This window comes from Harpia harpyja, chromosome 14 (assembly GCF_026419915.1).
Source record: "Harpia harpyja isolate bHarHar1 chromosome 14, bHarHar1 primary haplotype, whole genome shotgun sequence".
NCBI classification, from domain to species: domain Eukaryota; kingdom Metazoa; phylum Chordata; class Aves; order Accipitriformes; family Accipitridae; genus Harpia; species Harpia harpyja.
In genome coordinates this window covers 25,929,365-25,947,092 of record NC_068953.1, presented here as the reverse complement: position 1 = coordinate 25,947,092, position 17,728 = coordinate 25,929,365, and the positions used below count along the sequence as shown (strand labels likewise).

General features: G+C 34.3%; 1 protein-coding gene across 2 annotated transcripts in view; it reads left to right on the top strand.

The window, feature by feature from the left end:
* The window catches only part of EFL1 (elongation factor like GTPase 1), an 80,341-nt gene that overhangs the window by 20,570 nt on the left and 42,043 nt on the right, over positions 1 to 17,728 (top strand). For both annotated transcript variants that reach the window (XM_052808431.1, XM_052808432.1), the window contains exons 13-15: positions 4,094 to 4,245; positions 4,939 to 5,117; positions 5,809 to 5,944. In XM_052808431.1, the coding sequence (XP_052664391.1) occupies positions 4,094 to 4,245; positions 4,939 to 5,117; positions 5,809 to 5,944 (467 nt within the window). The remainder of the gene's footprint in view (positions 1 to 4,093; positions 4,246 to 4,938; positions 5,118 to 5,808; positions 5,945 to 17,728) is intronic.

Below are 17,728 nucleotides of genomic sequence, written 5' to 3'. Positions count from 1 at the left end.
CAGCAGCCAATGATTTAACTAGAACTTAATTCTGAAGAGCAGAGTCATGAAGAGTAATCCAGAAGATTCTCTATAAATAACTTGGATTTAAAGATGTTAACAGAAGTTACCCCCTTAGCTTCATGAAGTCAAGCACGTGTCCATGAGCTCATGGAATTTAAACTGGTAAAAACTGTATGGAGAGAAAGTATTCTCAGCCACTTCAAAAACATTGTTTGTGGCATAGGAGATGCATCACAGACACTTGATGGTAGTACAAATGTTTTGGAAATCAGTTGATGTTCCAACTGTGGTGTTTCCTTTTTAAGATGGTCTGAGGGTTAAAAGGTTAAAAAAATAAACATAACACTTTTCATAATAATCAGAGGCCAATTTATGTTTGGGTTTTTTGTTGTGATTATTCACTATGAATTTTTGAAATGTTTTGGAATGAAGTCTGTCTTTGATAACATGGAAGGGTAGAAAAGCTATCATGTTCAGAGGATTGATAGCATGAAGAAGTTTAGTTGTCGTTCAGTTTAAACTAAATGAGTTATCCCAGGGGGTCGTTGGAGTAAGGAAGTCAGCAGTAGCTTGCTTACATTACCTGAAATCTGATGCATTTAATCAACAATCTACTAAATATTAATAGTATATATGTTACACCCTTTTCCACGTTATTATTTCCATAGCATTTGTTTACCACATGGTTGAGGTTAAGATGAGGTAGTAATAATGTGGTTACCCATCTATGTCAGCTCTATTACTTGTGCCTGGTTCATGTGTATGGTGTCTGGATGCTGTAGCATCTCTGTGGAGGTAGGGACTCTCTCTTTTTCTTTCTGCTCCAGAATTTTCATTTACTGTTTTTTGTGTGCCTGCATGTTCCCATTTTTTTCTGCCAATATTATGAGGCTGTAGATCCTTTCTTATGGAGTGAAAAAAGGGGATAGAAGAAATATGGTAGGGAAGAAGAGGAGAGAATCTTTCTTCTGTTTTGGGCAGCATTTGTTCAAAATTGATTTCTCTTCTGATTGGTTTTGCCAACTGGAGAAATTTAATAAATCAGGGAATAATTTAAAACTGGTTTTGTTGCAGATCCAGTGCCTTATGTGCATTAATCTTGTTCTGTGTTCTGCTTGAGTGTGTTACAATTCTGGGTAAGGATTTATTTGACAACATTATCTTTTTGTGGTTTCTAATGATACTACTGGGAGTGACCAATTTTATAGAAATTGACGCTGGCAGAAACCAGGATGGAAGTCTAGGTTGTACCTACTAGCTAAAGTCCCACCCACACTCAATCTACTTCTTATCAAATTGAGACTATAATTAACTGTGCTTATATGTATTATAACTTCCGCAGGTGCATTCAGAATTTTAAGGTACCTTTAACATTTGTGATTAGGACTATCTGACACCTGAATATACTGATACTTTTAAAAATACCTTGTAAAGGGAAAAAAGCAAAGAAACTTTTTTCTTTTAATCTCAGGTTTATTTACACAAAATAAAAGTATTTTTGGACAATAAAATGTGTTGGAATGCATACATATGTCCTCATGTGTATGCTATGCCATCATACATAGACTGCGTTTATGACACCCTTGGCTGTCTTATCTGTACTTTCCCTATCAATCTCTCTCCTTTGGGAATTTTTTCAGACATTCCAAACCCTTAAATAGCTTTGAACAGCTGCCTTCAGGAAAAAAAAAAAATCATCATAAAGTTTTCTTCTCCACCATCTGCTTTGCATTTTGTATTGTTAAGTCTCACTCTCTTCTGCAAGAAAATAAACAAACCAAACAGAAATACCACGCTCCAAAATTTCAGAGATACATATTCTTAATTCTGTCACAGTGATTAATAGATGCTTTTTTAAAAGAAAAAAAAAGTTGCTGAGAAGTTTGTAGTGGCAATTTTGTCTTGCTTTTGCCTTTTCTATGACATGTAGTATGTCTGTCCCAGGTTCTGAGTTCTGAAAGTCTGTGCTTCCGATTCTGACATTTTATCCTGGGGGCCTCTCTTAGGTAATTTTTAGAGAGATTTTTAGTTTGTGTATAGTTTTCTTCCTCTTTTGAGTTGAATGTTTGGATTCAAGGTAAGCATGATAACTGTGTTCAGAGTGATTTCCTCAAGTTCTAAGAATTTTGGTAAAATGAAGAGTCTCATTAAGCATTTTTTAAATTAAGTTTCTTGCAGAATGTGTTGTATGCAGAAAAGCATCCATATTAAAAAAAAAAAAAAAATCTTACTGGAAGTGAGTTGGTCTCAGCCACAGAAACTGTTCAGGGCTTTCCTCCCCTAATTAATCCAGTTAAGGGCAGAGTAAGCATCCAGTAAGTGTCTCTACTGGCTACACATAAAAACTTTGACCATTAAGTGATGGGTTGTTTCCTTGTTTGGGAGTGTGCAATAGTTGATGTGGGGATGTGATTCAAACTTTTTTTTTTAGTAGCGATCATAATTATGTGCCTGTTGTGTAAAGAAAAATTACTCTACTGCTGTAGTGCTTCTGGTCATCAGACTGTGTGATTGATACAACTGACTGAAAGAATCCTAAACCATCTTAACACTCAGAACCGTTCATTGTTCTTGCCTCCATCATATGAGCAAATGCAGCCATAAGGACACACCATGTAGGTGCGGTTTTGCTGTGGGATTGTGTTCACCTTCTTGAGTTGAAGTCAAGATCTAAGACTTTGTGATTAGTTTGTCCAGTTGTGTTGTACAAATGTGTGTTTTATGATAGAGAAAATTATTCTGTTTTTTCTCTTGAGTTAGAATTCCATTAAGAATATTCATATAATGCAAAAAATGCATTGGTTATTATTTTGGAAATAAATTATTTATTAATGCTGGAAAGCAATATAAATTTCCATTGCTCCCAATGGAGAAAAAAAAAAAAAAAAAGAAAGCATTCTAGTTCCATGAAAAAAATTATATCTGCTTAACTTAATTATTTTTTCCTGCTTTTAAGCCACAGTGATAAAGTTGGTTTTTTTTTAATGTAGGCACCTGACAGCATGTTACATGAGAAATTGTGGATATTGAAATTACTAAACAGAATAAATTATTCTTAAGAGTATCTGTAATGATTATAGCAGGATCATAGGTTCAGCTCTTTTATATGGGAAATTAATAGAAACAGGGGAGGAACTGGAAAGGGAAGATGACTAGTATCTGAAATTAATTTCCTTGTTTGGACATAATTAAATTAAGATAACCTCATATCACAGATTTTTATTTAGGGCCAGATTTAAAAATCAAATGGACAATTTTAGGCAGTGCTGTTAGACTTCATATATGTGTAACTCACTTTGCTGTTTAAAATGCTTGAAAAGAGTTGTGTTTAAAAACAAGTCTGTTAATATTGCCTTATGTAGGAATGATAATGTAGTTCTTAAATTTTTATTATTTATTGCTTTAAATCTTACATTAAAGCACTTTGTTTTAAGGCAGGGTTTACCAGTGAGTAGATGGAAATTGCATCAGAATATTAAAATTAGTTTTTGTTGGTGGTGTCTCAGTTTTAAGTCTTTTGTCCTTTATGAAGCTATTCACTTTATGGAAAGGTAGCTATAGCAAGCAGAGACTTTTCCCTGCATTTGAACACTTGCTGTAAAGAACACCTTAAAATAATAAAGATACCACAAGTAATTTAAAATGACAGTGTTTGATCCCTATGTATTTGGAAGAAAAGTCTGGTTGTTTTTTCTAACTATCTTGGTATAGATAAGCTTAAATTAGTATATTGTATGCTTAGTCTTAGCTGTCATTCTAGCTCAGGATAACATACTGGACATGGTGTAAAAAGCAATTTTGAAAATTGGCTTGAATCTTTTCTGAAAAAGTAGGAATTCACACATCAGTGGGAGAAACTTGACTTATTTTAACAAAATAAACCGAAGCTTAACATGGTGGCATCTCCTTAAACATGGTAGAGGAGGAGTTTGCTAATTTTAGCTGACTTAAAATACGTAGTATCATGGGGACAAAAGGCATTCTGCATAAGTTTTTACTTATGTCAAATATAGTATTCTAATTATTGTGATTTAATTTATTTTAAAATAAATGACATTTCCGAATACTAATGTTTTAAAATACTATGTAGGCCTTTAACTCAAGAAGAAATAGCTCATCGGCGTGAACTTGCGAAACAAAGGCATGCAGAAAAATTGGCAGCAAATCAAGGAAAGAAGCTGTCAGAAAAGCCCCCAAGTGAAAATTCATTTGAAATAACTGGGAACACTGGTGATATGAAAGGTATGTAATGTTCTACTATCTGTTTTTCTCAGAGGACCTTTAATAGTAGTGTCTAGGTGTTGTCAAGGGGCTGTGTACCTTACAAAGAATCATCCACATGCCAGTCCAAACAGTTCAATAGATGGAACCGAACAAATAGTAAGGAGGGATTTGTAAGAAGGCAGATAGTTCATAAATGCTGTGGTAGTGCCATGGATACCTGTTCCTATGGCCTGAGAATGTGGTTGGTGTCTGTACTTTGAGTCAGTGAAGCCAGGTGATGCTTGAAGGGTATGCTCTGCTGAAAAATTAAATAATTCTTACTCTTAAGTAGAAAGGTGCGGCAATTGACTTTTGCCCTTGTGTATGGGGTAGAAAGATTCAGGTTTGTTTAGCTTACTGCTAGAACCTTCTTACGGACTTGTTACTAGCATACTTTATGCCAATATAACTTTAATTCCTTTAAGCTTTTATGAGAGTAACTGTTTCATTAAAAAAAAAAAAAAACAAAACCAAACAGCCTAGTAATAAATTGGTACAAAAGCAGTGTATGAGCAACCGGAATGGATTATGAGTTACAATGGGGCATTCTTGCCATCTTGTAATGTGTTGCCATATGTGGTAGAATAATATGTAATTGATTATTTTTTTTTGCTTCAGATGATGAGGCAGAAACTGCTTTTATTCTTCATATATTTTTCTAACTTTGATTAGGTGAAGAGCAACATCTCACTGGTCAAGTAGAGATCATGACCTCAAAGGCAATGAAACAGGAAGCAGACAACAAGGAGTCTTTCATTGCTTTTGCTAGAGTGTTCAGTGGCATTGTGCAAAGAGGGCAAAAGATCTTTGTTTTAGGACCAAAATATGATCCTGCTGAGTCTTTGCATAAGGTAAGAGGTGACAGTGAACTGTTACCATAACTTGGGATTCTTTTGAAACACTGATGACTTAACTTTTTACACGTTGCTCACTCAATAAATAAATAAATAAGAAGTTCAAGTAAAAAATTCCAAAAAGTATCAAAGTAATTTAGGTAATTCTGGTAATAGCTGATTGTGTCCATAAACTCGTTATAAACCTTAACATTTCCAAAATAGTTTAAGCACAGTGTTGTATTAGCTAACAATAAATCCAGTATGTGCATACTTTGATTCAAAGAAAACTTGTGAAGGAAAAAACAATGCTTTTGGGGAACAGGAAGGTGCATAATAGTATTGAAAAAAATGGTGTTAAATGTTTTAAGATTATGAACATAGAAGTTCATTACTTATGAATTTACTTTAAAAAATTTGTTTTATCAGTGACAATGAAAAGCGAGCTAGGAGTAGTACACACCTAAACATTACCAAAGAAAGCATTATTTCTTATTTTCTTGGTAACATTTGCTTGTTTGCCACAAGACTGGAGTTTTGGAAGGGAAAAAGAAAATTTTCAAGTATATGTTGATTTTTAATATCTAACTTTTGAAATGAAAATGCTTTAGAATGCATTTCTTAGCTTTAGAATGGAAGGTCTTGAGGAAGAAGCTTTTATCAGCACTAAGTGATAAATATCCAACACTGGCTGTTTTACTTTGCGTAGCTGTCATCCCAGTGTTCTGCTACAAATGATCTGCCATTAGTACCTCATATGACTTGCTGTACATTGGAGAATCTCTACTTGCTTATGGGAAGAGAACTTGAAGATCTTGAAGAAGTACCTGCAGGAAATGTTCTGGGTAAGATGTAACTAGTATTTAATTTCCTAGAGCTTGAATCCTTGTATCATCCAAAATACACTGAAATTGTTTTGATGTGATTCATAATAAGAAAACTTAAATAAATCTATGAATGTTTTTAGGTATGTGTGTGCAAAAAATGAAGGTACTCTAATTAAAGTGTGATTTCTGTGAACTTTGAATTGTGGTGAGGGAAAAGATGCATGAATAGGAGAAAACTAGGGATTACATTAGCCTGTTATCTTCAGGTTGGAGTATTGCCAGGAATTGCCAAAGGTAGCAGTAAGGTCTCATATTTTATAAATTGCAAGGATTATTTATAATATTTTCCTAACAGTGGAAATTCTGTGATATGACTTGTCTAGTGATGTGGAAAATTGTGGTTTTATTTATGGGTCTGCTTGAATTATGGTGCTAAAAATTTTATGGCTGTGGCAAATTTTGCACTTTCTCCACAGAAAAGGATCTAAGTGATAAGTCATCTTAATCATTGAGTTATGCTTTTTTGTGCCAGATTCTGAGCTGCTTTGTTCTAGAGTATGAATAGCATTCTTTACTGGTTTTGTCCTTCATTTGTCCTTTTTTAATATCAAAATTAGTGGTTAGAATTTAGAAAGTGTAAACTTTAAAAATTGTTTGATTCTTTATTTTTTTCATTTTGTGAATGAAAATGTATGAACTACAGCAAAATATAAGATTTTTTTTTTTCCTCATTTCTATCATCTGTTTTTTAGCAATTTATAGTAAATATATAGTAAATTAAAAATAGGTGTATTCTGTCAGGATTGGATTTTGTTAATCAGGCAGTTAACCATGCTGGTTGCTTTTAGCATGGGCCTGGTGTTCAGAACGTAAGCAGCTGGTGAATTAGTTTTACTTGGAAGCTTAATATTTTAAAATTCTGAATTATACCTTACTCTAGTCTGATGGCCAAGTTGACCATTTTCAGTATCAAAATGTACTAAGTATATGGTCTGTTTACTTCAAAAAAATGATTAAGAGTTTGGAGAGAAAAAAAAAACCCACCCCAAACCACTCTGCAATAAAAGGGAAAGGATATTGTCTTTGTGCTTGCCAAATAATAAGTAGTCCTGGAGTTGCCTCCTGCAGAGAAAAATATATTGTAAGAATTATATTACATCTTTAATGTTAAGATTTGGACCAAATTTCAAGAAACGTTTTTCTAACCAATTAGTTCTACGAAAAGGCTACTCTTCAATGGGGTCTAGCTTTTCCATAAAGAAAAGCATATTAGTTGAGTAATACAAAAGTTCTAAATGGTGACACAAGATTTGTCATATTTAGAAAAATTCCTTAGAATTTTAAGATGATATTAACAGTCAGAGCTCTTAGCCAGACTGTTTGGTATTTCATCTCTTTTTACCAGATCATTGTCTAGTCTCTTTATATATTGACAAAACAGGTTTTCATTTTTACCTCAAACATACAAGCTCAGGTATATATGTGTTAGGTTTTTTTTTTTAATCTGATGTTATTTTAAGGAATTTTTAAAACTAAAAGCCCTAGATACCTTCTTGTTCATTTGTTTCTCCCATTTCCCTGTGAAGCTGCATTGTTAATTTACATAAATTCAATAAACACCTTTACTGATTTGATGATGATTTACCACACTTGGGAGAAAATGCGATACATTTACATGAAAGGAATCTGTAGCGGTGGTGATGCAAGACTTTTATTATTCCAGTTAGTAACAATGATTTCTGTTTCAAAGGCCATTTATCTTCCAGCTTTAAAGCATACAGCAGTGATTTCTCTCCAGCCATATAAGGAAATTGCTTGTAGATTATCTAGTAAATTAAGGAAGCTTTTTTGAAAGCTCTGTAGTTTTGCTCTGTATAATTCAATTATTGCCATAAGGAACACACAGTTAATCATGACTGCCTATTTCCACTTTAAAACTCATGGTATGGGGCTTTTTCAGATTTTTTTTCTTCAGGGTTTGGGGGGTTTTTTTGCTATTATTTATAGGTTGTTTCTTACCAGGAAGAATCTGCTTGGTCCTAGTGAGCAGCCTTTTTATTCTTAATACTGGCTTATGCAAAGGTTTAATGATCAAAGACATGTCTTGATACATAGGTTGTTTCACTGAAAATGAAAAGATTTCATCCCTTGTTCCTTGTGTTCAATTAATATTTACTTAAAATACTCATCTCCTTTTAATTGCTAAAAATCTGAGAAACTTGTGGTGAGATATTGTAAGAGGAAAAGGTAATGAAGCATACTGTATTGGAACTACAAAGCTCTCACACAAACAGAATTCAAGAACATCCAGCTGCAAAGCAATACCATGTCCTTGTCTAATATGCGTAGCCATTCTGGCAAGCTTCGGAAGGTTATTTTCTGGTACTATTCTGAGTTCCTGGAAGTTAGGAGAGACAAACTGCTTTGCATTAGTTAATTTGTATTGCAAGTTTGCAGCTCCAATGTTTTGTCAAAAGTAGTTGTCAAAAAGCTTTATGCAGTATGTCATTTTCAAGTAATATGGCAAACACAAAATACTGCTTCCTTCCACATAGCTGTTTATAATTCACAATTTTTCTTCTTTACAGTCTCTGTGACTACAATACATTTTTTTTGTAGTCCTTGAGTAGGAGGTGAAATATGATTTAAAACAAATGAAAAAGTTCTTGGGGACCAAGGATAATAAAGTCTTTGTAATAAATCTTTTAAAAATTATTTGTCAGAATATTCTATGAAAAGAGCAAAATTCTTGTCTCTGACAAAAACACCTGGTTTATAGAATTTGTAATTTAGAAGCACTATTGATTTCTCCACTCTGAGAACTAAAAAGGAGTATGTGAACAAAATGCCTTTTGAGGAAAGAGTACTGTCTTATTTTTCACTTTTTTTTTTTCTCTGCACTTCTGTTAGAGGTCCTGTGCCAGCAGGCAGGAAATCATGCTTTGTAACTGGTACTAACTACTAGGTTCTGCTTTGCACTATGAATGAACAGAGACCTTGCAGGAGAAGAATCTAGTTACTGGAGCCACAGATAAGGTTATAGTAGATTAGGTATGTGCCTTCTGGTTCCACATGCCACTTGTATTTAGTTGAAACTGCTGAATGAAAAACATGATAGTCATTGGAATGGGCCATGAAAAGTATCTTGAGGTTTAATTTGGAAAAATGTTGAAGTACTGATCCAAAAATAAATCGTGTAAATGTTACTGTTTCAGGAATGGCTTATTTTTCTGTATCGTGTCACAGGCCTTTTGCATGACAGGCAGTTGCTGAATTTGAGCATCCCTGGGGTCATCAGGTCTGACAGTCCTGGGAGCGAGAGCCTTGTCTTGCAAATGGTCCACCTACTTCTTCTTATTGCAGTGCTAGCCTTCTCTGTATTGCTCTGTTCTGTCTTAAGGACCATGTGAACTTCTGTACAGGCTTCACTTGTCTTGCAGTTGGGCTGATGCCTTATTATCTTAATAGAAACAGTGTTACCTGTTTTGTATATTCTAACTAGGTATATCAAAATCGTGCTTAAATTCCAAATACAGAACTACTCTGTGCTTGCAGACATTAAATGTGACAATTATGTATGACACCTAAATCTGTATCTCAAAATCAGCTCAGATCTTTTGATTCCAAGGCATCTCAGGCACATTTTGTGCTCACCTTTTGAAAACTGCCTGAACATCCATTGGAAAGAAAATGTTGTATCATAGACCTTGGACACAAGTCTTATGTGCTGTTTTGAAAATATTGTCCTTCCGAGTCTTTAAGGAGAGAAACACTACTTAAATATTAAATTCCAAAGACTGTTCGACTGATGTATCGTTGCATATTGTTAGTGACACTGTAATACTGACCTGTGTTTGCATAATCTAGTGCTATGCAAATAGCAAGCTATTGTAATTGCCCCAGTTTCTTTAAATGTTTGTCCTTCTTTGCTATGACAAAAATATATCAGAGAAAGGAGCTTGATATAAACAATCATCTGGCTATCCAGGTGTGTTAAGCTTCTTTGTTATTACAGAAGTTTAGGTTCTTGCTGGGACACTCCCCCTTGTTGTACAGGAAACATCTATGGTACTGTGGGTTTCTGCCACCATGCAAACATCCTCTCCAGATGTGTTGTATTTGACAGGAAGTCAACCCCTGGCTGTAGCGTGAAATCCATTGATCTCTAGTTTAGTTATCATAGCTCTTCTTACTAGTGCTTAGTTTCTCTTATATAAAGGAAAACTATAAATGGTCCAGTCACAAAATGATGATTGATTTAATTTGGATGTTGTATGTAAGTTCTGTTTGCCAAGTAGTGTTAGGTATTGTTTAACAAACCATAGAGACTGATAATGCAGGTACACAAATAGAAAAATTAACACTAACATAAACATTTTTTTGTTAATGAAAGGTGTGGGAAAGCAATATTTGTTATGTCATTTCATGAATGAAAAAATGTTGCTTCTTTACCAGGCGGGAAAACAACTTAAATTGAAACAGTGTTAAAAGTTCCACAAAGGAGATTATTTCAGGCAAGTTTTAAATTATTTCTGTTATGTTTCTATGTTAAGAATATTTCATCTAAATCAAGACTACCTCTATCACACCAGTAAGTGTTTTGAAGCATTAATAAGTCTGTATTCTGGGGAATGCAAGAGGAAGTGGGGACGCTTGATTTGCTTGTTCCCATGCAAGAATCTCTCTTTAAATATATATATTTTTTTTTTTATATATATATATATATTTATATATATGCATGTATATATATATGTTTTTTAGGTATTTATTTATTTAAACCAGGCAAAGGAAAAGTACAAATACAGGAAAAGTGTCATGATGTAACTCTTGTTTTGATATTTTTGTGATTGAAGATGATAAAAAGAACTTAGTGGTTGATCCCCAAAGTGACAAAGGAAAAATTAGAAGGCAATATATGAGGAAAACGTAATTTGGGCTCATAAGTAAAGATTGAGAAGTACATGCCCTCCAGATGCACATAATATCTTCCTCCGCCCCCCCTCCCTTTTTTTTTGTTATTTTCTTGTTGCTGTCCTGTAGTTGAAGGCAAAATGCCTTTTTCGTTTTATGCAAAAAAAGGGGGGTTTTAGTAATGGAAACAGTTGTTGAAGGTAGTGTAAAAATGTATTTTAAATAGGCAAAAAGAAGTAGTGTTTTTTTGTGATGATACCATGCACAGATGAAAGGCCTAGGATTCCCATACTGGGTATTGATTCTTATTTCTGAGTAATTTAAGAAAACGCTGGTGTAAAAAACAAGGAACGTGTTTCTGAGAACACTGGTTTAGGTACTTGTATAAGTAAAAGCATCTTTAGGTACTTGTATAAGTGAATAATGTTGTGGGGTTATTTTGAATGTGGTTCAGTGTCATGTTTTTCTGAATAAATAATTGAAGGATCATCAAGTGATACATTTTTATTAATTGGAATAAAATTTATCTCAAGGCGTGTTGCGCATGCACACTCATGCATGTGCATACACGAGTTCAGAATAACGTGCATCTTAAAATTGACATGTATACTGTTTTTTATCCAGAAGTACCGCAACAATAACAGTCTTGTGTTTGCTAGCATACAAAACCCAGATTTTTCTTAGAGCTGCCTATATGACTATTTAAGTGCTTTTTGTGTTTTGTTGAATACTGTTAAAAGCAAAGCTTTTCCCTTAACACTAGATTTGTAGTGCCTTAGTGTAATGCTCATAGGAGACTAGATGATTTCCTGAATGTTTTCAAATGCAGTTAACTATGTGAATATCAAGTGTTCTACCAAATTAAGAGCATTTGTTTCTTTAACTTACCAAATGACATTGTTAAAAGCAGGAATCTAGAAGTCACTCCTGTTGCCAGCTCACTATGAACTGACTTCTACATGACAAACTGCTGTATACCTTGTTTTTTCCATTTCTAAAATGCTTGTTTTCCCACACAATGTTCTTTCATGTTTTAATTATTTATGAAGCACTTACAGGATTCTTGACATGTAAACAATATGACATGGGAAATGTAGGTGATTACAGATTCATACTTCTGGATTTTATTGTATCTTTCTGAAGATAGGTGCCATACAGCTGCAGTTAACATGAAGAGCTGGTATGAAGTAGTATAGCTAACCTCGTTACAAGGTGTCTAACAAGCATTTTATTCCTTTAGGACTTCATCGAACAATTTAGGAGCTTTTAATAAGCAGCCTCTGTTAAGAGCAAAGAGCAGCTGCAAGCAGCGATGCCATTTTAAAGGCCCAGAATGGCTTTCTAGGACTGATGCCAACCAGCAAGCATTACCACCTTCTGTGAAAGCCCTGGAACAGTCCTGCTGTTGCACCAGCCTTTTATTTCTGTGCAAACATTTGGTGGGCTAATTTCACTCTCTGAATCAGTAATGTGATTATTAAAAAAAAAAAAGCCAGCTTGAAGTGATTCCAGCTGCATGGGCTGTCTCATCTCAGCATACTATGATCAGTGAACACAGGAGGGCAGTCTTTCTCAAGAATGGAACTGAAATTAGCCGAAAACAGTGAATGAAACAAAGAAAACTCAAACCTTTGTCTTCAGTTTTGGAATACTTACAATTTTTTTTTTGCTAACTGCCATCTTACAACCCCAATAAAATAACCTTTCATTCTTAACTAGTTTATAGTAATCCAGCATTACTCAGGAAAAGGTATATAATTTAATGGATTTTGTTATTGAATTATGTTTTCTCTCTGTGAACTGTTGAGTTTACCTGACATCATTGTATCTATATTAATTTCCTACCCAATTAATGTTTTATGAATACTTAAATTGTTGAAAAAATTAAATATGTTCAAGTTTCTTTGAGCTAAATACATAATAGCTAATCTGTTGTTTGGCCTCTTTCAGTGTTGGAAACTAAAACCATTTTCTTAACTATTTATGTGGTAGTGGACTTAGTCCATTTGCAGTTACTGCTCTTTGCTGTGTGTGGTTCCAACAAGCAGGCTGAGTAATTTGTGTTGCTTATTGGGCAATGTAATATCACATGGTGCGCAGCTAATGAACTAGTATCAAATGAAATTAGAAGTGTATTTTGCTGATTGTCTAATAAGTTTCCTTTACTCTGTTTGCCTTACCATTTCTGCTGGTTTATTTGTAATTCCATTTTAGGGGATTTGACTTGACAAACTTTTTTGCAAAAGAAATAAGTGATTCATTACCTTGCTTTCAAATCAATATCAACTTATCACTGGAGAGGAAAAAATAAGTCTTAGGTCAGAGGTATAGCACTGACGTGTCTTTATTGACCTAGCTAAGTTTTTTGGGGGAAGAATACTTTGAATGGTTAATAGTTTTCTTATAAAGCCTTTTTAGGCTGGTTGGTTTTTTAATTTATATTGAAGAATTTAAATTGCCTTTTGAGTAGCTGTATTTTTTCTATTTTTCTGACTGTAGCTTCTTAAGACTGTAAAAGGAAATCATAAATGTAGTAATTCTTTCTGAAGAAAACCACTTCTAAATTCTCTAGTGCTTCTGGAATATTCTCTGCTCTAATTTTTCAAGAGTTTATTATGAGACCTTAAAAATGTGTTTAGTCTTGCCACTGGAATACAAGGGGGTTTTAATCATGTTTAAAAATTGAACTGTATAAGATTATTTAAGCTAAAGTCATCATACATTCATCTAGCCAAAAATGCCTTTAAGTTTGCTCTTAACCGCTGTTGTGTTACAACGTCAAAAAATTAAAATAATTAAGTTTTTGAGGAAAGGATATTCTGTGTCAGCTTTAAAGAAATTTTTAGTTGTTATAATCTGTAAAATCTGAGCTTTCATGTAAATGAAGATTAGATTTCGAAATAATCTTCCAAATGTGAGGCAAGTGCTCCTGATTCTTTGGGGTTTGTATGCAAACAGATACTTGGCTGATGCTTGAGGTTTCCCAAATAGTACCAGAAGGAAAACTGCCCAGACTTGTCGATGTTATTGTTGCTACTTATATGCCTATGGGCAGCAGTGGGACTAGCAAGAGTCAAGACAATTTCATACCATTGCTGCTTGAAGAAACTCACAGCACAGCAGCAGGCACATGCTCTGCAGCTACTTAATAGAAATGATCTAGAAATAGGCTGGAGAGAGGGTTTCAGGTGCAGGCAGTCATCTCTGTTTATCAGCCCTGTGTTTGCTTCAGAAAGAAGTGATTTTTGGCCTTGGGACTTCAAATTTCTTAGAAACCTATTATTACACTAATATACAATGATCAGAATTCAGGGTCAATGTTAAAGGAGACCGACTCCTTTTCCTTGTGTAAGGGTGGAGAATTGACTTATGTAGTCATTGCCTCTGGGAAGGTGTTACTCAGCCTTTCAATAGCTAACTGTGGGTTTAGGTCCCAGATAGTAGCTGGCTTATCTCCAAAATTTCCAAATCTTCTGTGTGAGTACTTGGTTGGGTGTGATTTTTCAAGTCTCTTTAAAATGAGAGGATAGGGATTTTTCCCCAGTATTTCACAGTTACTTTCTTTAGTCAGCATCAGTGTATTATTTTTGTCTCTTCCTCTATGAAACTGAATATGTCCATGGATAAATAAAAGGAGAACAGTTATCTACAGAAATAGCCATATTTATTACTTGGCTAATGAACCTCTCATTTTTTCCAATACTGTAAGAGAAGAAGAGTGTTAAAGTAGTTAGTATCACTGACGTAAAATGGTAATAGAAGTCGAGGTGAAGTTTTGACATAATTGGCTGAGCTCACATCTGTAATGTTGCATTTGGGTTTTTTTCCAGCATACTGAGATACATCACTGATGATTTTGGGAAATTACCTCACGTTTTCATTTAAAGAGCCTGAAAACTATACCCTCCCTCAATCTGCTTATAAAAATTACTTGGAGCATGCTTTTGTCTTTGATGTTTTGTATTTTTTTTTTAAACCAGTATCATCTCTGAAACCAGAATGTCAGTATTGTTTAGTAGGTAGCAGTTTATAGTATAGCCATGTGCTCTCCTTTCTTACAATGTGGTTCTAATGGGAACCATCTAACTTGCCTTGATTGGTTGAAAATCTCTAAAGAGACTTTAGGGTCCATTACTAAATGAGGATCTATGATAGATGAACCAAAGTGACTTCATTTATGTTCTCAAAGTTGTTAGAATTCCATTTCTAAGAATATCCTACCTGTTAGTGCTGCTATGAAATATTGTACGAAGTAGTGGGAAACATCGTTCAGTGATGAACTTGGACACTAGGGCACTAGACTAAATGGCTGAGAGATTCAGCAAGCATGCCTAATTTGAGGAATTAGTGTTTAAGGTTCAGTTTTCAACAGAGGTGTAAATTACCTGATTTAACAAGGATCTGTAATTAGATTGTATAATTGAACCTTTTATCCCTCTGTACAAAATGATATTAGGCTTGTTTTCCTACTTCTGAATTAAACATGCTGGAGAATTCCCTTTGCAGAAGTAGTTTGCTGAAGTACTCAAACTTCGAGAAAGCAGTTTTAAAGGAACATTTCCTTTGTTTAATGTGACCATGGGTTTTCTAAAATTCAAACTGAGAACATGCAATGTCATTTCAGGAATAGGTACAAAATAATTGCTTTAAGCACAAATGACTTTGGAAATATATGCCTTATTACATGTAAATTCATGTATAGCAATTCAGACGTAAAAAAGACACCATAAATCAAATCTGTTTAGGAATGTGTGGCATTACCAATGCAGAGAAGAAGTTTTATTCTTAAAGTATTTTAAGTTTTACAGTGTTATTTATGGAAGATACATCTCTCAGGCTACTGTGATGGTGTACTTGAATCAGATAGTGACTTTTTTGAGAAGTGTGTACTTTTAATCAGCTGGCTATTCCTTTAGCTGTTCTGGTCAGATAAAGTTCAATTTCTATCAGGTTAATTAAGCTTTTCAGTTTCATTGCAAAGGTAGTCAATTCATGTACTAAAAGGCAGTTGTAAAATGTAGACAGTTGTCATGGTATCAAGTCATACTATAGTTTGGGGCAGATAACTAAATAAAAATGTAACTGGAATACTGTCTCATAGGTATCATTTAGGCTAGACTTTATGGTACAAAATGTTTTAATTTATGTTGTTTATCAGTGGTGAATTATACCATGTATAACTTGGGGGGTGAAAGAAATTTGGATCTGGAAATTACAGTTTAGTTGTCTCAAAATGTTATCCTCTCTGTGCCCTGTAGGAGGAAGTGAATGAGTGGTGTATAAAAGTTTTTCTAGGTAGTATAGATTTTGTTGATTAAATCTAGTTTTGTCACTATTTTCGCATAGTTCTCAACTTCTGAGTAATTTATCTTAAATCTTACCTTTTTCAGTTTTAGTACATCAGGAAGTTGTTCTCTGTATATGTGGTTTTTAGCGATAGAAAATTTATAGTTCTCTTGAATTTGTAATGTTGTCCATTTCTGTATAATCTCTTTTCCAAGGTTATGCAAAATTGAAGCTGCTTTACATGGCTTTGATTGGATAAGGCTTTTTCCCATCTTTAAACACATTTCCTGTGAACAAAACGGTTCTGAAGAAAAAAATCGGTGGTTTTCTTTGTTTTTCACCGAGTTTCAGTTTCTCATGACATATAACCCTTACCAGACAGTTGTGCATATTTTAAGTTGAATATCAAATTATCTCAATATTCAGAGCATCTGAATTATGATGATGATTCCTTGAAAAATTAGGGTAGTTAGAGAATTGTCATATAATTCTCCATATGTTTCTTTACTAGAAATGGAAATAGGAACCAGGTAACTTGCTTCATCCTTTAAACTGTTTTCGTTTTCCCATTTAATGTGAAGCCAGAGGGCACTGTTCTTCATACAATACAAACGTGTAGCCATTTCAATTTTGGGTAAAGGTCTCACATGGATTCACAGCACTGTCACTGTAGTGAAAACTTTGGATTATGATTTTTAATGTGCATTTCTTCATGCAGAAAATCTAAAAATGTTTTGACTCTAAATTAAATTAATCTCACAGAGTATTTTGAAAGCCCAAAATCTGCAATCAGCGTGGTGCCTGCTTATTAGCTCAACTCAGAAATAATGTACTGGTTTCAGAGGCAGTGTAGTGTTAAGTAAAGCCACTGTCATGAAAACATCTTGTTTAGCTTCCTTTTTTTCTTTGATACTTACTTTGTCCTGAGAAAAGCTACTGTTTTATATGAAAAAGGGATGGGAAAATTCTCTTCTCCACATGTTTCTTCAACTTTCATGGTTACACTAATTGCCTTCTGCACAGAGTAATAGCCAGGCTGTAGAAATTAGGCTGGACCTCCCTCAGCTGTCTTTGGAGTGTTAACATGGCTCTGAAATCTACCCTTTTTCCCCTGAGCTCCCCACCCCAAATCTTAGTGTTAACTTCCTGTTTTCTCTTTGGGTTCCACCTTTCTCTCTGCCTTTCCATCTGTTACTCTACCTCAGCTTTTTATTTTGATTACCTTAGTTATCCCATGTCAATAAAGTAAGACTATAAGAGAATATTTTAGTTAACCACAACCTAAGCAAATGCAAAAGCTCTTGTCCTAACTGGCACTGTTTATGCAATATAAACCACTAATCCATGAGGGCAATTTATTTGAATGTGTTTTAAATTCCTGCTGGAGCACTTCCTAATCTTAGCCAGGCCTCCTGTGTAATGGAGAGAGGAGCAGAATACACGCTTTCACACCCGCATGTGAAGAAGTGTTTCTTATTGTGTAATAGACCTAGTGCCTGTAATATACAGCATTCTTGCAATAAATACCATCTGTGGTTGTGAAATGCCTCTACTTCTACATTTGAGCTAGCCACAAAAACCTTTTATTACTTCGTATATTTCACT